The sequence below is a fragment of the Nothobranchius furzeri genome, chromosome 12 (genome assembly GCF_043380555.1).
Source record: "Nothobranchius furzeri strain GRZ-AD chromosome 12, NfurGRZ-RIMD1, whole genome shotgun sequence".
Lineage (NCBI taxonomy): Eukaryota > Metazoa > Chordata > Actinopteri > Cyprinodontiformes > Nothobranchiidae > Nothobranchius > Nothobranchius furzeri.
The window spans coordinates 72,643,734-72,667,479 of NC_091752.1; the positions used below are offsets into that span (position 1 = coordinate 72,643,734).

The window sequence follows — 23,746 nt, forward strand, 5'->3', positions numbered from 1 at the left end:
CATCTTCCATGATACTGATCGCTCAATCTCTCTCTGCGGTCGAATGACTAAAGCCACCGGGGCATGACCAGAAAGACCAATAAGACCAATATACACCTTCTCAACTAAGTGATTGATACATTTGACATAAAAATATAGTCTATACGAGAGGCTGTTGGGTGAGGATCAGAATGAAATGTGTAATGTTGAGAACTAGATTGTGATGTCGCCACACATCAACAAGTCCAAATTCATTTATAGTTTGCAGAAGAGCCTTTGAGTTTGTTGTCGTAGTGGATTGTGAGGGAAATCTATCCAATTTGGGGCATAACGTACAATTAAAGTCTCCCGCTAGTATTTTATATTAACACAATCCATGTCTACTAAATGATCACAAATCTCCATATAGAACCCCTCATCCTGTGTGTTTGGAGCGTATATATCACCCAGCAAAATAGTCTCACCATGTCACTTCCCCTTCACCAGAGTACACCGTCCTTCCTTGTCTTTATAAGTATCTATAGCAATAAAGGGAAGATTTTTGTGTATGAGGGTGATCACCCCCCCCCCCCTTCTGCTTGCAGTATAAGATGAAAAGAATATTTGGCTAACCCAACCTTGACAATATTTTTATGCTCATCATCTGTCAGGTGGGTTTCCTGCAGGAAAGCTATATGGACCAAATCCTTCTTTAGAGGGTTTAATACGGATCTTTTCTTAACCACGCTATTGGACCCTTTAACATTCCAAGTACTTATCTTAACTGACATATGAAGAAAAATATTACTTCAGTGCTGCTAACATATTAAAACCATTTTAACCTCGACCAGACTGTAACTTTTGTCGGAAACATTCAAACATGAAACTAACAAATCAGCTCCCAGCAAAATCCGAACACAAAAGCTGGGAGCCTCCCCCCTTCCTTACCCTGAAACCACTGGAGAAAGGAAGGAACAAACAGAAAAAAAAGTAAATAACTAGGTGTACCCTACATTGAAGTACAGCTATAGAGGACACATGTCCATCCCCTCCCCACACAGGAAACATCTTATAACCACAACAATAAAATTTATATCCTAGTCTAGCTGCTCAACAACTTTACTGAGCCTCATGTTTATAGCTTACGTTATAGTTCCTCTTTTGCGCACCGTCAGGTTACTTGGATCCTGGTAGTTTTTCCAAATAATCCTTGACCTCCTCCATGCTCCTGAGAGAGCAGCTGGATCCATCAGGGTTGTATATTTTAATGATGGCTGGATACAGAAAGGAATGTTTAACCCCTGCTTCTCGGAGTGCACGCCGCGCATTCGCCGTTTCCTTCCTTTTCCTTGCTACCTCTGCGGAGAAGTCCTGATAGAAATGATAAATGATCCACACTTGTATAGCGCCTCTCAGAGTAAGGACTCCAAAGCGCTTTACACTACAGTGTATCATTCATCCATTCACACACACATTCATACACTGGTGGGGATGAGCTATAATGTAGCCACAGCTGTCCTGGGGCACACTGACAGAGGCTGCCGAGCACAGACGCCACCGGTCCCTCCGACCACCACCAGCAGGCAAGGTGGGTTAAGTGTCTTGCCCAAGGACACAACAGCAGAATTCTCTGTCCGGAGCCGGGATCGAACCTGCAACCTTCCGATTACTGGACAACCCGCTCAACCTGCTGAGCTACTGCTGCGCACAACGAAAGACACCGTCCCTGCGTCTGTGTTAACGATACCATTGGCTCTTGCAGCCTGCAGGATCTTCTGTGTATCAGCGTAGTAGTGCAGGTGGACCAACACTGTGCGAGGTCCCTCGGCGCTGGCGAGCCTCATCGGTGGTCCGGTGCGGTGCGCCCGATCGATTGTGATACTGGTTCCCTGCTGCAGCCCCAGAGCTTCTGGTATCCATTTCCTGAAGAAGTCTAACAGCGCGCTGCCTTCCACCCCTTCTTTTAAGCCAACGATCCTCACATTCTGCCGGCGGCTCTGGTTCTCGAAGTTTTCCAATCGCTCCCTCGCTTTCTCAAGTTGATTTTCCAAGGCAGTGATCCACGGCACATTTGAGGCTGTAATATCCTCCAAATCCAAAACTCGCTTTTTCACCGTTCTCACTTTTCCTATTAGCTTGTCAAATTTCTTGGCGAGCTCGTTTGTTGGCTTAATGACTTCCAACAGCTTAGTGTCTGGTATCTTTGCTATGTTAGCAGTCACCTTATCCACAATCATAGCTTCCCCCACCATATTTACCCCTCCGTCAGTATCTTCCATGGGCTCATTTTCAAGGCTATTGCTAGCCCTCGCCTTGCTGCTAGCTTTAGCTTTGGCCCCTCGTTTGCCCATTTCCTTCTTCTTGCTTGAGGCGGAGTGTGCAAAAAAATCGTCCAAGGACATTCCAAAAAACTCTCAAGGCAGTTTAATCGTGAATTGAGCTAGGATACAGCTTATTTACATCCATCCAGTGCAGAGCTCCAACTTTTCACGTCTGTTTGGCTCGGTGCATCACGTAACCCCCTCTTTTTCATATTTTTAAATCATTTTCTTGGGCCAGTATGAGCTAAAAGGACCCTTTACAGGGTTAATGAAAGGTCACTCTGACCCTTCAGAGTAGTGGGCCGACGTTTAGCTGACATACCTGGTGCTGCAGTCTGCTTCCAGCAGGTTTCTTGCATATTTTAGATCATCTGATATGTTTGATTTAGTGATTAATCCCTTCTGTAGACGCTAATGAGGCTGGGGAGACGTTTCACACGGCCTAGTCTTCTTTGAAATAATAAAAAGTTGATTTAATGTAAGTTTGTAGACTGGTCAATCATTTCACACACATTTTACATCATCTTCAGGTGACAAATTAATTTAAAAAAAAAAAAAATTGTGAGGAGCCGTTTTAGAGCCGAAACAGCAGGTTCATTTTAGTGAGCTGAGCCGTAAGAACCGGTTCTATTAAAAGAGCCGGAGTTCTCACCACTACTGGTTCAAGATGGCACCCGTATTTCCTGTTCCTATTCTGAGGTTTTTTTTTCTGGGCTGTGACTTCACTCCCCCAAAATGAGCCAATAGGAGCCTTCTGTTGAAACTGAGACGTTCAGTAACAGTCAGAGAGTCATTAGCAATGAAACGGAAGAACGACATTTAGGAGATAATCGTGACTAAGCGAACGTAGAGCTGATCGCGCTTTAGTGCCACCGCGCAGACACAAGAACCTGTTCAGTTACCTGGTTTTACCTGGTTGCTCTAGCAACGTAGTGGTTGACGGGCATTTTGCCGACGTTCCTAAACGCCTCCAGTGTGACATAAGTTACGTGATGACGTTGTTTGTTTAGACGTTGAGAGTTCCACAGGCTAGCGGAGCCACGGCGAGCCGGACCGGACCGGACCGGGATTTTTATCTTCTGTTGAACCGGTGAACAGGTACCGTACAGCCCACGCTGGTTTACCTGCTGTTTGTTACTAACCGTAAAAGATAATTTTACTCTAATGTCGGCAGAAACACGCGTTAGCAGCTAGCTAGCGTTTAGCTGTAGGGTTACCTAAGCGCACCAGTTAGCTTAGTGAGCCAACGCAGGTGTGCTGAGAAGAGACAGGCCACAGGCTGAGCTATGAGTGGACAGGTAGCATGTCTTCATGTTAGATCAGATGTAGGACACGGACCAGAGCAGCACACCTGTAGCTCAGTGGGGAAGGTCCTGTTCCCTTTCTGATTGGTTTAGACCAGTCACGTGTGGTCCCACTAACCCACCCACCGTTTAGTCCCAGAGATGGTACCCTCACTCATCCCAAACATTCAGGAAGATCTCAGGTGGACCGGAGAACTTCCCAGACTTGATCCAGTAGAAAGCTCCTGGCAGATGTTGAAGATGTTTGATTCCCAGCGGAGTCGCAGCTCATAACCACGTTTTACCTGTGTCACACACAACCTGCGGTCTCGTTTCAGCCATGGCTCTGAGGAGCACCGTCTGTCGTCTCCTGAGGAATCTGGACAGGAGCGCCTGGAAGACGACCTGCAGAGCACAGAGAACAGCAGCACCGGCGGCCCAACACGGTCAGTCGTGTGTGTGTGTGTGTGTGTGTGTGTGTGTGTGTGTGTGTGTGTGTGTGTGTGTGTGTGTGTGTGTGTGTGTGTGTGTGTGTGTGTGTGTGTGAAACTGAGGTATTTTGTTTTTCCTCACAGACTCTGAGAAGGTTCAGCCCAACCCTAAATCCCGTAAGTGTTTACGACCACGTGGGGTTACGGTTTCTCAGACTGAGTTTAAACCCACTGATGTTTGAAAAGCTCTTAAATCATTTCTGATTCCTGTCAGCAAAAGTCCAGTTTGACTGGCGTGATGCTCTGGACCTGGAAGGCCAGCTGACGGAGGAAGAGGTCATGATCCGAGATTCCTTTCGAACCTACTGCCAGGAGAAGCTCATGCCTCGGATCCTGATGGCAAACAGGAATGAGGGTGGGAGAGCGCAGCTTTCACAGTCACAGCTGGAATTTGATCAACATCATGGGTTTTGTTTGTGATCAGTCTCGTCTCTTGCTTTCAGTTTTCCACAGAGACATAGTGTCCGAGATGGGAGCCCTTGGAATTCTGGGTCCAACTATTAAAGGTCTGTCTGAAAACATCTGAACCAGGAATCTCCTGGGACTATTCTTCCACAGTCCAGTGACGGAAGCCTTTTCTGGGTTTTTGGGTCTGATGTTGGCTATCATGATAACTCTTCTTCCTGCGTCTGTTGCTAAGGTTACGGCTGTGCTGGGACGAGCTACGTGGCATACGGTCTGATCGCCAGAGAGGTGGAGAGAGTAGACAGCGGTTATCGCTCGGTCATGAGCGTGCAGTCGTCGCTGGTCATGCACCCGATCAACGCCTACGGCTCAGAGGAGCAGAAACAGAAGTACCTCCCTAAGCTGGGTAGGATGGGGAACCCCACACTCCTGGTTACTGAAGTATTCTGTTTGTCATCTAATAAAAACATCACAAGACTCCGTTATGATCCGCGTTCCATCCACTAAACCTGGCTTTTATTCCTCTATACAGAAAGACAGACTCAGGAATGAAACCGGCCTTTAACGCTCCGATTCTAGATTACGGAAAGCCAAAAGTTTAACAACCTGGCCAAAAATCCCAGTTAAAGCAACAAAATGCTCATCAATACATGACATATTTGAATGAAAAGTTTTAGCATCACTTCTAAAAATGTGTTTAAGTGGGTCTGTATTCAATCCAACTTTATTCGTAAAGCAGCAGCCAGCACAGACGAAGATTAGCTACAACGAGATGACCGCATTCAGACACACTCGATTAAAACCCCATAAACCAATGTCTGAAGACACAAATCTCAGAATGAGACGGTGAGGACGCCTGTCTCACATCCACAGGAAAACGGTTCCACCTCTCAGGACATGCTGGACAAAGGTCACAACTAGTGATGCACCGATATGACATTTTTGGGCCGATATTCCATATTAATATCACTGTTATGGCTGATAAATGATATTTGGCGATACCGATATGTTAAGAATGACTAACATCGGCCGACACTGATATGTTAAAAAGGACTAACATCAGATCGATACCGATATGTTAAAAAGGACTAACATCGGATCGATACCGATATGTTAAAATGGACTAACATCGGATCGATACCGATATGTTAAAAAGGACTAACATCAGATCGATACCGATATGTTTAAAAGGACTAACATCAGATCGATACCGATATGTTAAAAAGGACTAACATCAGATCGATACCGATATGTTAAAAAGGACTAACATTGGCCGATACCGATATGTTAAAAAGGACTAACATTGGCTGATACCGATATGTTAAGAATGACTAACATTGGCCGACACTGATATGTTAAAAAGGACTAACATCGGATCGATACCGATATGTTAAAAAGGACTAACATCGGATCGATACCGATATGTTAAAATGGACTAACATCGGATCGATACCGATATGTTAAAAAGGACTAACATTGGCCGATACCGATATGTTAAAAAGGACTAACATCGGATCGATACCGATATGTTAAAAAGGACTAACATCGGATTGATACCGATATGTTAAAAAGGACTAACATTGGCCGATACCGATATGTTAAAAAGGACTAACATCGGATCGATACCGATATGTTAAAAAGGCCTAACATCAGATCGATACCGATATGTTAAAAAGGACTAACATCGGATCGATACCGATATGTTAAAAAGGACTAACATTGGCCGATACCGATATGTTAAAAAGGACTAACATCAGATCGATACCGATATGTTAAAAAGGACTAACATTGGCCGATACCGATATGTTAAAAAGGACTAACATCAGATCGATACCGATATGTTAAAAAGGACTAACATCGGATCGATACCGATATGTTAAAAAGGACTAACATCGGATCGATACCGATATGTTAAAAAGGACTAACATCAGATCGATACCGATATGTTAAAAAGGACTAACATCGGATCGATACCGATATGTTAAAAAGGACTAACATCAGATCGATACCGATATGTTAAAATGGACTAACATCGGATCGATACCGATATGTTAAAAAGGCCTAACATCGGATCGATACCGATATGTTAAAAAGGACTAACATCAGATCGATACCGATATGTTAAAATGGACTAACATCGGATCGATACCGATATGTTAAAAAGGACTAACATCGGATCGATACCGATATGTTAAAAAGGACTAACATCAGATCGATACCGATATGTTAAAAAGGACTAGCATCGGATCGATACCGATATGTTAAAAAGGGCTAGCATCGGATCGATACCGATATGTTAAAAAGGACTAACGTTGGCCGATACCGATATGTTAAAAAGGACTAACATCAGATCGATACCGATATGTTAAAATGGACTAACATCGGATCGATACCGATATGTTAAAAAGGCCTAACATCGGATCGATACCGATATGTTAAAAAGGACTAACATCAGATCGATACTGATATGTTAAAATGGACTAACATCGGATCGATACCGATATGTTAAAAAGGACTAACATCAGATCGATACCGATATGTTAAAAAGGACTAACATCAGATCGATACCGATATGTTAAAAAGGACTAACGTTGGCCGATACCGATATGTTAAGTGACTAACATTGGCCGATACTGATATTGATGCCGATATGTCCCTCGTCACAACCAAAACTACACACATCCATCACATGCTGCCTTCATTCTGCCGTTTAAACGGATCAGCTGATAGATCAGACGTTGTCCCTTGGGTGTCTCAGCTCGTGGGGAGATCCTGGGCTGCTTTGGCCTGACGGAACCAAATCACGGCAGTGATCCCAGCAGCATGGAGACGAGAGCCCGGTTCAACCCGTCCAGTCGGACCTACAGCATCACCGGCTCCAAGACCTGGTGAGTGGGAGGAGCTTCAGTCTGTTAGTCATTTAGTCACTTTGGTTTTGTTTGGTGGTGCCAGACTCTGATCTAGATCTGTCTAGATCTACAGTAGATCGTTTAGATCTGTTAGTTCTAGTTCTGCCTAGATCTAGACAGATCTAGTTCCGTTTATTTCTGCCTAGATCTACAGTAGATATGTTTATCTGCCTAGATTTAGATCTGTTTATCTGCCTAGATCTGTTTATATCTGCCTAGATCTACAGTAGAGATCTAGTTCTGCCTAGATCTAGACAGATCTAGATCTGTTTATATCTGCCTAGATTTAGATCTGTCTAGATCTAGTTCTGTTTATTTCTGCCTAGATCTACAGTAGATCTGTTTATCTGCCTAGATCTTTTTATATCTGTCTAGATCTACAGTAGATCGTTTAGATCTGTTAGTTCTAGTTCTGCCTTGATCTAGATAGATCTAGATCTACAGTAGATCGTTTAGATCTAGTTAATCTAGTTCTGCCTAGATCTACAGTAGATATGTTTATCTGCCTAGATCTACAGTAGAGATCTAGTTCTGCCTAGATCTAGACAGATCTAGATCTGTTTATATCTGCCTAGATTTAGATCTGTCTAGATCTAGTTCTGTTTATTTCTGCCTAGATCTACAGTAGATCTGTTTATCTGCCTAGATCTTTTTATATCTGTCTAGATCTACAGTAGATCGTTTAGATCTGTTAGTTCTAGTTCTGCCTTGATCTAGATAGATCTAGATCTACAGTAGATCATTTAGATCTAGTTAATCTAGTTCTGCCTAGATCTAGACAGATCTAGATCTGTGTAAGATTCTATTTCATGAGTTTGACTCAGAAACATAAGAAGTGATAAACCCACGTGTTCATGGGTAGTGGTGTAAACGTGCACACAGCTTTACTTCTGCTGGTGTGTGGACTACAACACCGCTTGTCCACTAGGTGGAGCTCTTTACATCTGAACAACTCAGACGTTTGGAGTTTGGGCTGTTTAGAACTTTAGTAGGATGTTAGAATAAAAACATAAGCTCCACCCCTGTCCTCCACCTGCAGGATCACCAACTCTCCCGTGGCCGACATGGCTGTGGTGTGGGCCAGGTGTGATGATGGGAAGATTCGAGGCTTCATCCTGGAGCGGGGCATGAAGGGTCTCTCCACTCCCAAGATTGAGGGGAAGTTCTCCCTGAGGGCCTCGGCCACCGGGATGATCCTGATGGATGATGTGGAGGTTCCTGAGGAGAACCTGCTCCCTAAAGCCATCGGCCTGGGGGTGAGGAGTGTGTTGGGGGGGGTCTGGTTTGGTAAGCAGATGAATGACTCAGCAGCTTTTATCCCACCCCCCAGGGCCCCTTCGGCTGCCTGAACAACGCCCGCTACGGGATCGCTTGGGGCGCTCTGGGTGCTGCAGAGTTCTGCTTCCACGCTGCCCGTCAGTACACACTCGACAGGATCCAGTTTGGAGTTCCTCTCGCCAGGAATCAGCTGATGCAGAAGAAGATGGCCGACATGCTGACAGAGATTTCCATCGGCCTTCAGTCATGTTTGCAGCTCGGCAGGCTGATAGATGAGAAGAAGTAAGGAGCTTGAGCGACCCAGAGCCGGTCTGGTCTTGGACCTTCTCTGTGAGCAGATGTTTGTGCTTCCTAACAGAGCCGCTCCAGAGATGATCTCCATGCTGAAGAGGAACAGCTGTGGGAAAGCCCTGGACATCGCCCGGCAGGCCAGGGACATGCTGGGAGGAAACGGCATCGCAGATGAGTACCATGTCATCCGCCACGTCATGAATCTGGAGGCCGTCAACACCTACGAAGGTGAGGGGTATGTCTGAGCGCCACCTCTCACGGAACAGCTGCTCCATCTGATCGTGTTTCTCTTCCTCCAGGAACTCACGACATCCATGCTCTGATCCTGGGCAGAGCCATCACAGGGCTGCAGGCCTTCACTGTCCACAAATAGGTCCCTGTGTGTGTGTGTGTGTGTGCGTGTGTGCATGTGTGTGCGTGTGTGTGATAATCAGCTTTAGAGTTTATGAGGAATGTTGGAATTTGAAATGAAAGAAAAATAAATCTGGGAAATGTTCCAAATGCTTTCAGAGGAATTTTTTCTCCCAAGTCCAAAAAAGTAAACATGAAAACACCGAGCCGGGGCCTCTGAGCCTGACCCTACAGCGCGGGGAGGCGGGGCCTCTGAGCCTGACCCTACAGCGCGGGGAGGCAGGGCCTCTGAGCCTGACCCTACAGCGCGGGGAGGCGGCGCCTCTGAGCCTGACCCTACAGCGCAGGGAGGCGGGGCCTCTGAGCCTGACCCTACAGCGCGGGGAGCCGGGTCCTCAGCCTGACCCTACAGCGCGGGGAGGCGGGGCCTCTGAGCCTGACCCTACAGCGCGGGGAGGCGGGGCCTCAGCCTGACCCTACAGCGCAGGGAGCCGGGTCCTCAGCCTGACCTTACAGCGCGGGGAGGCGGGGCTTCTGAGCCTGACCCTACAGCGCGGGGAGCCGGGTCCTCAGCCTGACCCTACAGCGTGGGGAGGCGGGGCCTCAGCCTGACCCTACAGCGCGGGGAGGCGGGGCCTCAGCCTGACCCTACAGCGCAGGGAGCCGGGTGCTCAGCCTGACCCTACAGCGCAGGGAGCCGGGTCCTCAGCCTGACCTTACAGCGCGGGGAGGCGGGGCTTCTGAGCCTGACCCTACAGAGCCGGGAGCCGGGTCCTCAGCCTGACCCTACAGCGCGGGGAGGCGGGGCATCTGAGCCTGACCCTACAGCGTGGGGAGGCGGGGCCTGTGATCCACTTCCTGTTCGTACGTGTCGCAGGCTGCTATTTGTGATGTTGCCGAACCAAATCAGATGTTGGATCTGGAATCATTTACATCCTCTGGAGTTTGGGATCACCCAGGAGGATGTCCGGTTTCTCCTCCAGGACTTCTCCCTGAAACCCCGAGTTGGACCAGAGTTTCCCAAGAGATGGATCTTGATGCGGCTGGTTGGTCTTTCAGAATGTCGTCATGGTGGTCGATGGTTTAGTCTCGTGGATGTGAGATTAAATCCACAAACAGAACCCAGAAGTTTTAATTTCTACTTCCCATCCTGGACAGGGAGCCCTCAGCATGATTTTTGTTCAATCCAGTGATGCTGGAGGGATGGGAGCGGCCTCCATCCTCCAGCTTCATGTGGAAAGCTGCCACTTTGAAGGGACGGAGTTAAGCAGCTAATCTGGTGGGTTTACTTAAGGAACCGACGTTTCCTTCTCTAATCTGTGGGAACGCAGAATTAGGGATGTGTTTTGGAGACATTCTGGTGATGCCACACGTATCTTCTTACATCCCTACCCAGAAGGTTCTCTCCTGCTCCTCCTACTTGTCTGGCATTAAGCAGTAGCTTTGTGTAAATGTTTACAAATCCTCCAGATTATAATCTCATCAGGATTAAGAGCTCTTGATAGAGGAGGTGCCCACAGACAGGTGGCAGAGATTGTTATAACCCCCACCGCTGAGGCTCTGATCACGTGACTTACTGTCGTTCTGTCAGCTCTGGAGGTCTGTGGCTGCAGACCGAGCTGCTGACAGGTGGGCGGGGCTTACCGTGTGTACTTACCGGCTCGCGCGGAACGGTAAACGCTGAGAGGTTTCCTCCTCATGGACAGGCTTTCTGAGCTTCTTCTGGGTTTTCTCCGCTTTTAGCATGAATGCTTTTAACGTCAGCGGCTGGAACTCCACCCACGGTGGCCAGGTGTTTCCGTATCCCACCGAAGAGCCCCTCTACAAGCAGTACAAGCCCCCAGTGAAGGAGCTCATCCCGCTACCGAAGGGGGTTCTGTACCTGCTCATGGCTGCCCTGGTGGTTGTAGGGGTTGCCTATGCCATAGTGGGACATCTGATCAAGGACCTGGCCATCGACATAGCAGGTAAGCTACCTGTGGCTTTATTTAGCACATCTGGATGGGTGGGCGTGGCCAAAAGAAAAACCAGGTCAATGTTTTATGTTTAAACAGGACTAAAATCTGAAGAACTGTTAAAGCAGCTGCAGCTGGCACAGTAGGGTCACCATGGTAACCTCCAGTGGTTTGTTATAGCTTTGTCAAGTTCACCATAGTAACCACACACCTGTCTCACCTTCTGCTAGCAAACAGGTAAAAGTTCTGAGTCCGACAACCAGCCGGGTGGATTATGTGTCAAACCTTTCAGTTGGAGAAAATAATCTGAAAGTGTTGGGTGTGGGCTGTCGGAAGCAGAAACACGTTTCTGTAGAAGTGGGACGTGTGACATCACAGGAAACCGATCTAAATACTGGCTCTGTGGAAAGCTCCAGGGTTTCAAAAGGGGCGGGGCTTATCACCTCCATCCCACGAATGTGTGCGAGGACCTTTCTCAGCGTTTTGCTAATTTGATCTAGGCCAGTCATAGCACACCATTCCTGAATTTGAGTGTTTTAGACAAACCTGGACAGGTGAGGTGATACAGCTGGGTGTTGATGGTCACTGAGCTGCACCTCTCTCCTTTCTCCAGATTGTCTCTTGGGCCCGGCCGGAGATGAAGAAAAGAGCCCCGACGGTAACCCACAGCACGGAATGCCCTTCGGACACCCTCCTTTGACCCACCCCTTCGCCCACAACGCCTTCCACGTGTGGGACCAGGACGACGTGGTCATCCCCTTGTCTCGGGACGAGAGCCCCCTGACCAGCCCGCTGCTGCTGGCCGCCATTCCCTACCTCCCGTCCTTTTTTCCACACTCTCACAGCCCAACAAGCCACAGTCCTCAGGATTACTCCTGCAGCCCGGGAACAACAAAGGCGGTCAGTGCCCCGAGGGACTTGTGAACGACAGCATCAACTACAAAGGCTGATCAGCACGGCGCTGAAGGATGCCACCTGTCTGTCTGGTGACTCGCGCCGTCGAGGCGTAGAAACAGAAAACCTGGAAAGAGGAACTTGGAGAACAAAAAGGCGAAGAGCGGATGTTTGTAGATAAAATAGTTTTTCTTTAGACTCGACCTCACATGCTGAGAAAATGTTTCCTGTTTGGTGGGATTATCTCTAAGCCCCTGAGATTGAGCATCTGTTCCTTCATCCTAATCCATTTAGGGTTAGGGTAGTAAAAGCCACGTTTGGATTCTTCTTCTGAAACTTATTTCCTTACATAACGTGTGAGGAAATGATTCTCTCTGCTTCCCACCTGTATGATTCAACAGCCTTACACAGTTCTGGGAAATGTTATTTCAAGGTGCCAAGGGATTAGCGTGGGAGGAAGACTTAATAGGGTTCCTGTAATTCGGCTTCCACGCACACTAGACTCTATAATCTGGTAGTCCTTATCGCAGGTGTCGCACGCAGACAAGGATTCTGCTCCAGCCAAACAAGCAGCTTATAGCAGCCATGTATCAGGCGGAGTATCGGTTCTTAACAGAGAAGAATAATCCCGGTGCTGCTGGGATTTGGCTGTTGGCAAAGTGAACGTTCTGAGAAGCTCCAAGCAGTCTGACTTCCCAAAATCATGGAGCGAGCAAACGTCGTGAACAGCACTAAACAATCAGCAGAGCTTAGCGAGGCCACTAACCCAACCCCAACCAGGATGACCTTTCTGTGAACTTCATTCTGGATCAAAGAAAGAACCAAACTGGTGTTTGAGTCGGTCGAGCTGCTTCAGCTCACACGTGAAGAAGAGCAGGTGTTTCAAATAGACCCGTTAACAGGTTTTATTTCAGAATATGTATTAAACCAAGACGAATAACCTACGTGTGTGTGACGATTTTCCTTTAGGGCACTTTAGTGTGTTGTAAAGCGCCTTGGGGGGCTGTAGGACCCTTAGGTCTGCACTGATTTTCAGGATTTTTCCTGGAAACATTCTGTTAGGGCCTGTTCTCCGATTCTGACCATCTCTCCCGTCAAGATCTTGACAAACCAATCGGGTCTATGAATCCCTGCGGCGCTTACGGGATCCCCACCCCCCCCAGCATTGCTACTTGGGGTACTCCCTGTAGTGGGTCCCTTTATTCTGAACATCTGAAGTTAGGGGTTGTCCTCTGGAGCGTTTCCAGGAGCCTTTAAGAAGGCGGTGGTCCGACCGCTGTTGAAAAACCTGGCTTGGATCACAATGACTAAGCAAATTTCCATCCAATCCCAACGTCCTTTTGTGTCTAAGGTTGTAGAAAAAGTGCTACACGCTCAGTTCTCACATTCACTACTCGATCTAACCCGACCATAGCACCGAGTCTGTTGGGCGACGTCCTGACAGCAACTGATGCCGGTTCCTTACAGGTGCGGCATTCCAGCTGCTGCTGTAGCGCCGTTCCTGATACCAAAACTTCATCAGAAATGTTTTTAGTTGTTTAAAATACCAACAGAGACACGTGTAAGGGAAAGGGGGAGGTGGGTCTGCAAAAATAAACAATCAACCGGCTCTTGTCTGACACGTGACCTGCATGTCATCTACACCCCCTTAGGACCATTTTAGGTGCAGGACTCGCGTTGCTAGGGGAAGCTGCAGCAGAAAAAGTCACAAGGATGGATGAAACGATGAACGCATTCCTTACAGGGAGAAACTGAAAGGGATCGGTATTTTCAGGAATTGTCTACAGCCAACATCGTGGATCCCTAGGACCTGAAAGGAAACAAACGGAGCTCAGACGTTTCATTACTGCCAGAAACATCTCACTAGAGTAAGCGCGGCAGTGCTTGTTCACGATCAAGCAGCCAGCCAGACTCCACCAGCAGGAGCTGCTCTGTCTGGATGAGCCCTGGTTAAACATGTTGTTAATATCGGTTACAGGCAGGAACAGAAACACCGACAGCACAGGTCAGCGACACGTCTGTTCTCATTTAGACGGGCAGAGTTAAACAGTCATGACCGTTTCTCAGATAAGAAATAAAAACTACTTAATTTTCATTCATATTTCATCTACACAAGCTGACCAGCGTGCGCAGCAACTTATTAATGTTACAATTAATCGATTTCACTTACAGTAGGAGCGTTTTACCTGCTGCCATGAACCACAGACGCTCCGCTGCTCTCACAGCTCCTCGGGGCGCTGGTCCTGGTGTCCAGATCCGAGATGATGCTCAGATGGGAATCTTTTCCTGATATATGTTGTTACCTCTGTGATGTTCTCCGTGCGTAACGTTTAAAATATCTGCATGCCTGAATGCGTCGGGGTAATTCCAGTCGGTTTCACAAGGAGTTCCAGGACCTCCGAACATCTCTGGAGTTTAGCCAGGAGCAGGTGGAGCGGCTCGCAGCTGAGAACGCATCTCTGCGGGAATCGGTTTCCTCCTTGACTGCAGGATAACATCGGATCTCCCAGGACAACAAAGCTCTAAAGAAGACGGTTCTGGATCTCCAATCACGCAGCATGAAGGAAGCGCTACTTTACACAAGCAGAAGATGAGGTACCTGTGGGTGAGGTGGAGAAATGAAAGGAAGTGCTTTTGCAAAACAAATAAGAGAAAATCCACGGAGTGGCACAGCGTTGCTGAAGCCGTCAATGCTGACTTCTTCAGAGAGATCTGTGGCGGATATAAAAATTATGGTCCAATCGGGATTCGATCCCCAGACTCCCGGGTGAAAGTCACACGCACTAACCAGTCACCCAAACAGAGATCTCCCCTGTACAAGTAGCCAGGGTGCATGATCAATCAGGTCACAGTGACAGGACACACACTGTCACACACACATGTTCTGTCTCAATCTGTCGCCCTGCTGATATTGTGCTCTTCAGGCTGTGTGTGTGTGTGTGTGTGTGTGTGTGTGTGTGTGTATGTGCATGCGTGCGCGGGGGTCTGGTTCTGCGTGAACACGAAGCGGTACAAGTGACAATGCTGCAGGATATCATAATGGTATCTTCTCAGCAGCAGCACTGCATGTGCTCTCCATGTCCAGCATGTGTGTAAGCCAGGTCCTTAGTCAACTTAAAGTTGCACACATTTTTCCACTAAGTTTTCTTTCATAAATCCCAAAGTTTGCATGGAAAGTTGCTTACGCAGTTTTCCGACCCCGTTTAGTGCGTAAGCTAGCTTGGTGAAGGAGGCCCCTGGGCGGTGCAGCCACGTAGTAATTTGCTGACAATGTCACAACTTTCAGCGTAGCCATCAGCCGCAGCTGGTTCTACATGAATGTGGAGCAGTTTTAACCTGAAGATGGAGATAGAATTATGGTTTGGGGCTGAAATATTACATTTAAAGTAAGTTGCACTATACTGCCACATGTGTGTAATGATCACACACGTGTACAGCACCATTAGACACTCATCTATACAGGTTATCAGCAAAAACAAGTTCATTTAGGTGTTACTTGCTCTTTAACAAAGCTAGCTCGGTTCTGAGCTGATGTGTTAAAGGAGGAAGCTGGGGAAGATGACCTCTATCTTATTATAACCCTCCCACCCACTATATTCCCCTGTGGAGACCATGGACAGCTCCTTCAGAGGCAGACAGACATCCCAGACGTAAAACAGAACGCTACCGTAGGTCATTCATCCCCTCAGCAGTAAGAGTGCAGACCTCCTCAGTTTAACTGGTACTGGTGTTATCCTGGTAACTAAGTAAGTAAGTAACTAAGTAAGTAAAAGTTTATTAATGAAGCACCTTTCGCAGATATGAACCACAAAGCGCTGTACAACATGAGTAAAATCAGGGCAAATACCTCAAACGGATAAAAACAGATCATAAAACAATAGCAGTGAAAAATAGTAAACAAAATCAGGAGTAAAAACGAAGTCAGGGTGTGAACAAAGACAAAGCCATCTGTCAGCATATTTAGCGGGGGAAGGCCTGGATGAAAAGGTGAGTTTTAAATGCTTTTTGAAGACCTCTACAGTTTTGGAGAGACGGGGTTCTGAAGTCTGGGGGCAATAGTCTGAAAGGCCCCGCCCCCTTTGGTTTTCAGTCTGGTTCGAGGAACAGCCAGGAGGTTTTCAGATGTGGATCTGAGGTTCCGAGAGGTGGTGTGTGGGGATAAAAGCTCAGATAGGTAGCTTGGAGCCTGGTTGTTAAGAGCTCTATAGGTCAGGACTAAAACTTTAAACTGTATTCTATATTCTACCGGGAGCCAGTGGAGGGACTGTAAACCTGGAGTGATGTGAGCTCGTCTGCTGGATTTGGTTAGGAGTCTGGCTGCTGCATTTTGGATGGCTTGAAGGCGTGAGAGGGAGGTTTTGCTGAGACCAGTAAAAAGAGCGTTACAGTAGTCTAAGCGTGATGACACAAAGGCATGGATGATTTTTTCCAGATCTGCAGTAGAAACCAGTTTATGGACTTTTGAAATGTTTCTCAGCTGAAAGAAACAAGAGCGGGAGATGGTTTTGACGTGTGAGTCTAAACTTAAAGCTGGATCAAAAATAACTCCCAGGTTTCTAATGATGGCCTTGGCTGATGGGCAAAAAGAGGCGATTTCCTGCTCGATTTTTGGCTGAAGTTCTGGGGGTGCAGCGATCAGGGTCTCTGTCTTGTTAGCATTGAGGACTAGGAAGTTGCTGGACAGCCAGTTACTGATCTGGGTCAGGCAGAGTACAAGTGTTGCCAGCCTGTCCAACTGGTGTGGCATAAAGGACATAGAGCTGAATATCATCAGCGTAGATGTGGTAGGAGATGTCTGGGAAAGACTGAATGATGCCAGCTAGGGGAAGAATATAGAATGCAAATAGTACACAAGTGGTACACAATAACACCAATGGGCTTCTCCTCTGTGAGGTTTTCTGGGCACGTCCAACTGGGAGGAGGCTTAAAGGAAGACCCAGGACACGCTGGAGGAACTACGTTTCTCGGGTGGCCCACCTTGGGATTCCCCCAGAGGATCTAGCCCAAGTAGCTGGGGAGAGGCAAGTCTGGGCTTCTTGGCTTAGGCTGCTGCCCCCGTGACCTAATAGGGAGCCTAAGTTTCCTCCCTTTCTGGTGGGCTCATGGGTCCCTGAACGGGGCTAAAAGAGCCATTTTCTAGCCCGCCTAAGACCCTGGATCACACTTATGTTGTACTTCTATTTAAATGAAAAGTAATGATGGGTGTTTCGACCACGCCAGTCACGTACTTTGAGATTCATCAGCTTGTAAACGTTTGTAATCAGCATTACCACAAATCAATCTCCTCCCTCCTAGCGTAGCTGCTACTTACCACATGACCAGATTTATGGTGGTTCTTTCCTCCTTTTGTATTTCTGTTGTTCGGTGTTTATGATCCTTGTGTTGTCCCAGTCCATTACATGGTTTTCTCTTGTGCAGTGATCTGTTACGGCTGACTGCTTTATTGTGCTTTCTGCTTCTTCTGTTGCTGCTCTTGTGTGTTTTCGACTTGTTTCTTTCTCACACTCCTTTCTATGTTCTAATGTTCGTGTGTTGAGTTGGCGTCCGGTTTCTCCTACGTATGTTTTATTGCAGAGTTTGCATGGGATTTCGTAAACGACTCCACATTTAAGTCCAGCTGATATTTTGTCTTTGGGTGCACTAGTCTGTTTCTAACTGTTGTGTATGGCTTTGTTGGTGTGTTTATGTTGTGTTTTTTCATTGTTGCTCTTATTTTTTCTGTTATGCCTCTGATGTATGGTAGGGTTATCACTGGTTCTGGTTCTTGACTTTCTGGGTTTCTGGTTCTTTGCTTTCTGTTGTTGTTTGTTGTTTTCCTTTGTTTATTGCCCATGTCGGGTATCTGCAGGTCTTTAAAGCGTGTTGTATGTGTTTGTCCTCTTGTTTACGGTCTCTCTCTTCTGTTACCATGTTTGCTCGGTGATATAATGTTCTGATTACTGACATGTTGTGTATGGTGGGGTGTTCTGATGTCCATGATAAATATTGGTCTGTGTGTGTTGGTTTCCTGTATGTGTTTATGTTTAGGGTCCCGTCGGTCTGCCTGGTGATTTTCATGTCCATAAATGCTATGCTGCCTTCTGTTTCTGACTCATATGTGAACTTTATGCTGCCCGTGTCGTCCATGTTATTCAAGTGTTGTGTTAGTGTTTCTGTTTGTCCTTTTGGTATGATTTCCAGTATGTCGTCTACGTAGCGTTTCCATAGTTTTATTTAGCAGTTGGGGGGGCGGTGGCTATGGCTTTTTGTTCCAGGTCTTCCATGAAAAACTGGCACAGGGTGGCTGATAACGGGTTACCCATGGCGACGCCTTCCAGTTGTTTGTATATTGTGTTGTCGTATGTGAAGTAAGTGGAGTTAGCTACCAGTCCTAATTCCATTCTGTAGTTCTTTTTTTAAAACAGCAGTTTTTGTTTACCTGATTTCCCGCTATGTTTCGTTTGCGGCTGCAAACTTCCTCAGGCTGACGCTGATGGTGGCGTCACTTCCTTCTCCGTTTATACGCGGGCAGCAGAGGACGTTGTCGCCCTCTGCTGCCCGCATCAGCGTAAGCCTGAGGAAGTTTGCAGCCGCAAACGAAACCGTCAACAAGGTAAAGAAAAACCTCATCTGTGTTTAAAAAAGAACCAAAGATGGAATTAGAAGACAAACACAGCAAGAACGTACAAAAGGTGACCGTATATGCCTAACCCGAACCCGAACCGACGCTAACCTAACCCCGACTAAAACTTAATTCACACCACATCTCTAAAACCAACGAGTTAGTTTATAAAACCAAGCGAGGACCAGAAAAATGTCCTCACTCTATTGGTTAAAACCTCATGATGGTCCTCAGTAGAAACCAAGTACAAGAACACACACTCAAGGGGACGGTGAACATTCTGTTCCTAGCTAATGTACTTGTAGAAGGAGGCAGAATGACGTGGCGCACGGCGTTTCTACAGAATCATTTAATGTTGTCATTTGGCTAACATGATGTACAAAAACAAGCTGAGTGCTGACAGCATTGGGATCAGAGGGTCTGAAAACCTCAGCCTTGACTTCACGACCATCAGAAGAAGCTTCACAGCTAAACAGCTGTCTCATACAGGTGTGGATATCAGGAACCTGGGCCGGAAAACGCCTCCATCCCATAAATTATTGACAAGAAGTGGGCAAAAACTCAGGAGTCCAGTCGACATAAGGGGCTGTCATAAACCATCTGCAGGTTCACCTTGTGTCCCACCAGCTCTCGGATGTTGTTGATGCCATATTTAATCATGGTGGGCCTGCAAGTCAAAGCAGAGGGAAATAAAAATCAGAGAGCTGCTCCAGCCAGATCACCATGGTAACGGAGGCTTGGCTCATGGCCTGTGGGTATGAGATCAGACTTAAACATTTAGGTGACGTCGTCGTTCTGACACAAACACCAGATCAATGACGCATCGACTCTGACTTCGTGTGTGTACGCACGCCCAGACTAACACTGGCTTCTGCTACTTTGGCCAAACCCAAGGGAACTGGCTCGGTAGTAAATCCGTCAGCCTTAAAGCTTCCAGATCACACTAAGTGAAGCCATGACCCAGGTCAGCGAGTCTTTAAACCAAGCCTGATCCTCTAGCTCTGCTAGCAGAAGCTTTTATTTAGAGCAGCAGCAAACAAGCCGAGGTCTACTGGTAGGAAAACACTCCAACTACAGGTCAGACCCAACCAAATGCATCAGAACCAGCGGTGTAGTCTACGTGAACGCAGGCATACGCCATATGACGGTCACAATTACCGTATAACCACTGAAAATGTGCAAAGAAATTGTATCAGTTCTGTACCCTAGCTTCCATCTCCCATTCTCCATCAGCCTTCTCTTATTTTATGAAGCAAGCCTTTTTGGGCCAAACGGGCATCCATCAAGCGCGACATTTGCTATGGTGCAGTCACACCGACCCGAGTCAACAACAGCGTTAGTGCTTCAACGCGCTGCCGGCTGAACGGGTCCAACACGGCGTAGGGACACTGTTGCAGCTAGCTTGCATCGCTCGTACCGCTGCTCCAGAGAACTGCAGCTGCAGCTCCTGGTGTTTGGGAGCAGACTGAAGACAGAAGAAGCCAGAGCAGCTTTACCTCATGTAGGGAAGAGGAGCTTACCGACACACGGTACGTGAAATCTAGCATTTATAAACAACAGCATGTGTCATGTTAAAAACAAGCTAACTAGCTAACTAGCAGGTGAGCGCATGCTCCCCTGGCCAGCATGGTGGGGTGAGAATTTAAAGTAGGGCATCCATGGTGAGACAGGAGAAACGGAAAGTTGGGTAAGTTTCACCTGTCAGTGTGTCCCAGGGCAGCTGTGGCTGCACTGTAGCTCATCATCACCAGCGTGTGAATGGATGAATGATACACTGTAAAGTGCTTTGGAGTCAGACTCTAAGTGTGGCTCATTTACCATATTTCATATCTAAACACTGACAGAAACAACTTGACCCAGACTTGTATTTGGTGTGATTAAAAAACACGTCCAGCCATTTCAGATTAGTCGACCGTAATTACCGGAAACTAAAGTGCAAACATTAAAATACAATAAAAATCTAATCAAATAAAAATGTTGTCAAAAACCCTAAAAAGCAAAAGACAAAAGTGTCTATAAATAACAACAAAATGGTCCAAGAAGCAGAATAAAAAGTGCAAGGACCCGTGTCCTCAAATGTGGACACGGGTCCTCAAATGTGGACACGGGTCCACGAGGAGGTTAAAGGCGGTGGCGTCATACGGTAGGCCTGATGTAGTTAATCTCAATCTCTGTACAGCGGGAAGATCTGAGCTTCATTCTGAAGGGTTCCCCTACCCACCGTATCGGTTACCTCACTGGGAGTCATCCGCTCCATTGGTGGAGGTCCTCAGTCATCCAGGTCATTGTAACTCCACATTTGAATGAAAACAACTGAACATCTCCGTTCTCCTCTGGAGGCTTTGTCAGTTCAAACGGGAACGTGCCAGCTCGGATACTGGATAGAGCTCCTCCTACCCACTGAAGGACTCGCTGATCTCCTCAGGCCATTGCTGGGTTTCACATGATGTTGCATCTACATCACCAAATGCAGATGTGGGTGCGGAAGTAGCCGGCGGTGCACAAAACCCCATTTACTCTGGTGACTGGGCGTTAAAATGCTGACATTTTATGCGGTCTACAGTTATTACAATCACTCTAATGGAGGCAAAGACATGTTTGTTTCAAGTCCTGAATGTAGCGCGCCACAAAGGACCTAAAGAAAATAAACAGGCCAGGCAAGCAGGAAACCTGACACCAACACCACGAATATCCAGACGTCTTCAGAATCCTCTACAGACAGCTGAGAGGCAGATCAGGTTCCACTGTTTCCAGGAGTCCATGATATGCCCAGCTGGCTCTGTCCCAGAGGGGCACCCGGGAGCCCCTTCTCCCGTTCTCATCGGTGAAAAAATTTTGTCAATCGCATTGAGAGACCAACTGACCAGATCCATTTTTAATCATTTCCAGTTTCCAGAAAAAATGCAGAAGTGCCGTCCACCCAAAGACAGACAAAGAGCCTTGGGATAAGATAAGAGGAAAAAAGCGTCTGAACTCTCCAAGAGCCGGAAGAAAAATAAATAAATCGGTTCGCCCCTTATCTAGACAATAGAGTCTTCAAGGTTCAGCTTGGTCAATGCTCCTCAATGGCGCCCACTCCCTTGGGGAGTGCCTCAGGGCTCTGTGCTTGGGCCTCTCCTTTTCTCCAGCTACATCCTCCCTTTGGGCAAAATTCTAGTAAAGTATGGCCTGAGCTACCATTCATACGCAGACGACTGTCAAATCTACCTTGCTCTGGACAACCCCAAAGCTCGTTCACTCTCCGACCAATGCCCTGCTGATGAGAGGGGTTAGATAGCTGACAACTTTGTAAAACTGAAGGAATTTAAAACTGAGCCAGTCATGATCAATTTATCTTTGTCAGAGTATACTCACCACTAAAAATTAGACTATGATGTATTCTCATTAGATGAACCAATTCCCCCAAAAGTGTGTCTGATGGGAGCCCTTTAGCACTTGTGTGTGGGGTGTGGGGTGTGTGTGTGAGTGTTCACCTCTCCAGAGAAAGGCCCCAGGCTATTACAGATACGTCCTCAGGCAGACCCATGGGCAACAGCATCTCTGGTCTGAACACACCAGAGTTTCCTACTTCCACCCACCTCTTTAGCCCTGGAAGAGAAAAGATTCTTCCATTAAAATAAAGAAAACCAGAAAAGAGACGCAAACAAACACAACCGAGAAGTTTATGTGGGATCTCCAGGAATTAGTGACGTTAGTTGTAAATGTATGCTCTCCTACTGGTTTTAATGGGAACAACAGGTCAAAGCTAGAAAAACGTTTGTGGTATAAAAAAAAAAGATGTTTAAGTCTTAAATTTACAAAAAAGGGAGTCCATTTTGTATGAATGAAGGAAAACATGTAGAGAGGAGGAAAAAACCTTTAGTTAAAAAGGTAAAATTATGTATGTGTGCACTGTAGCAGGAAAAAGAAAACATAAGAATGTGACTGGAATTCTGACATTAGTGCACGAAAACAGCTAAAGTAAAAAATAATCCACAAGAGTAAAGACGGGGATCAACGCATCGCAAAAGTAACGAGCTAAGTAATGCGCCAGCAGGGTTTCCCCCAGAAAACGAGTTCAGCCTGGCGGCTTTGATGGGGGGGGGGGGGGGGGGGGGCACGTTCCGCTGCTGGAAAACCTGATTACTAATGTAATACTGGTGTAGTACTGGTGTAGTACTGGTGTAATACTGGTGTAGTACTGGCGCAGGGTTTCCCCCAGCGCTGTATAAGCCTGGCGGACCAATATTACACAGTATTACATCAGTAATACCACAATATTAAACCAGTTTTACTACAACATAACACCAGTTATGACAATATTACACAAGTAATATGACAGTATTACACCAGTATTACAGCATTTTTACAGCAGTAACAGTATTATAACACATTACTTAAAGTAGCTTACGAGTTTTCCACTTTCAGAAATGATGTATGATTATTCAGAAAACTGTAAAAGCGATGATCTCATCATGCACTGTGGTATAATGTAAGCATTACGTCTTTTTTATTTATTTAGCCAAGCACGCCCCCGGCCCCGCAGAGCTCTGTGCAATAGGAAACTGAGCACCAACCAGAACTAATCATCCATCCATCCATTTTCATCCGCTCATCCGGAGTCGGGTCGCGGGGCAGCAGCCTAAGGTGAGAGGCCCAGACTTCCCTCTCCCCAGCCACTTGGGCCAGCTCCTCCGGGGGAATCCCAAGGCGTTCCCTGGCCAGGTGAGAGACATAGTCCCTCCAGCGTGTCCTGGGTCTACCTTTAGGTCTCCTCCCGGTTGGACGTGCCCAGAAAACCTCACCAGGGAGGCGTCCAGGAGGCATCCTGACCAGATGCCCGAGCCATCTCAACTGGCTCCTCTCGACGTGGAGGAGCAGCAGATCTACTCCGAGCCCCTCCCAGATGACCGAGCTTCTCACCCTTTCTCTAAGGGAGAGCCCAGCCACTCTTCGGAGAAAACTCATTTTGGCCGCTTGTATCCACAATCTCGTTCTTTCGGTCTCTACCCAAAGCTCATGACCATAGG

General features: G+C 47.0%; 2 protein-coding genes across 3 annotated transcripts in view; one reads left to right on the forward strand and one right to left on the reverse strand.

Annotated features, from left to right (window-relative positions):
* Nucleotides 1-3,281: 3,281 nt before the first annotated feature.
* Nucleotides 3,282-9,437, forward strand: gcdhb (glutaryl-CoA dehydrogenase b). Its single transcript, XM_015945129.3, has 11 exons — nucleotides 3,282-3,377; nucleotides 3,901-4,008; nucleotides 4,138-4,170; nucleotides 4,268-4,408; nucleotides 4,497-4,559; nucleotides 4,694-4,864; nucleotides 7,217-7,346; nucleotides 8,407-8,623; nucleotides 8,698-8,927; nucleotides 9,004-9,164; nucleotides 9,236-9,437. Exons 2-11 carry the CDS (start codon nucleotides 3,903-3,905, stop codon nucleotides 9,307-9,309), a joined length of 1,326 nt encoding a protein of 441 aa, XP_015800615.1. The 5' UTR covers nucleotides 3,282-3,377; nucleotides 3,901-3,902; the 3' UTR covers nucleotides 9,310-9,437.
* A 9,631-nt stretch (nucleotides 9,438-19,068) lies between these two features.
* Nucleotides 19,069-23,746, reverse strand: part of farsa (phenylalanyl-tRNA synthetase subunit alpha) — a 22,895-nt gene continuing 18,217 nt past the window's right edge. For both annotated transcript variants that reach the window (XM_015945128.3, XM_070543081.1), the window contains 2 exons: nucleotides 22,211-22,325; nucleotides 19,069-19,404 (listed from right to left, as the gene is read on the reverse strand). In XM_015945128.3, coding sequence (XP_015800614.3) covers nucleotides 19,299-19,404; nucleotides 22,211-22,325 — 221 coding nt within the window. In that variant the 3' untranslated portion in view covers nucleotides 19,069-19,298. The remainder of the gene's footprint in view (nucleotides 19,405-22,210; nucleotides 22,326-23,746) is intronic.

Excerpts from the sequence above, each read along its gene's own strand:
- gcdhb (XM_015945129.3), top strand. The coding sequence starts at position 3,903 with ATGGCTCTGAGGAGCACCGTCTGTCGTCTCCTGAGGAATCTGGACAGG. Across the intron at positions 7,347-8,406 it reads ATCACCGGCTCCAAGACCTG|GATCACCAACTCTCCCGTGG; the intron begins GTGAGTGGGAGG and ends CTCCACCTGCAG. Across the intron at positions 8,624-8,697 it reads CTAAAGCCATCGGCCTGGGG|GGCCCCTTCGGCTGCCTGAA; the intron begins GTGAGGAGTGTG and ends CCCACCCCCCAG.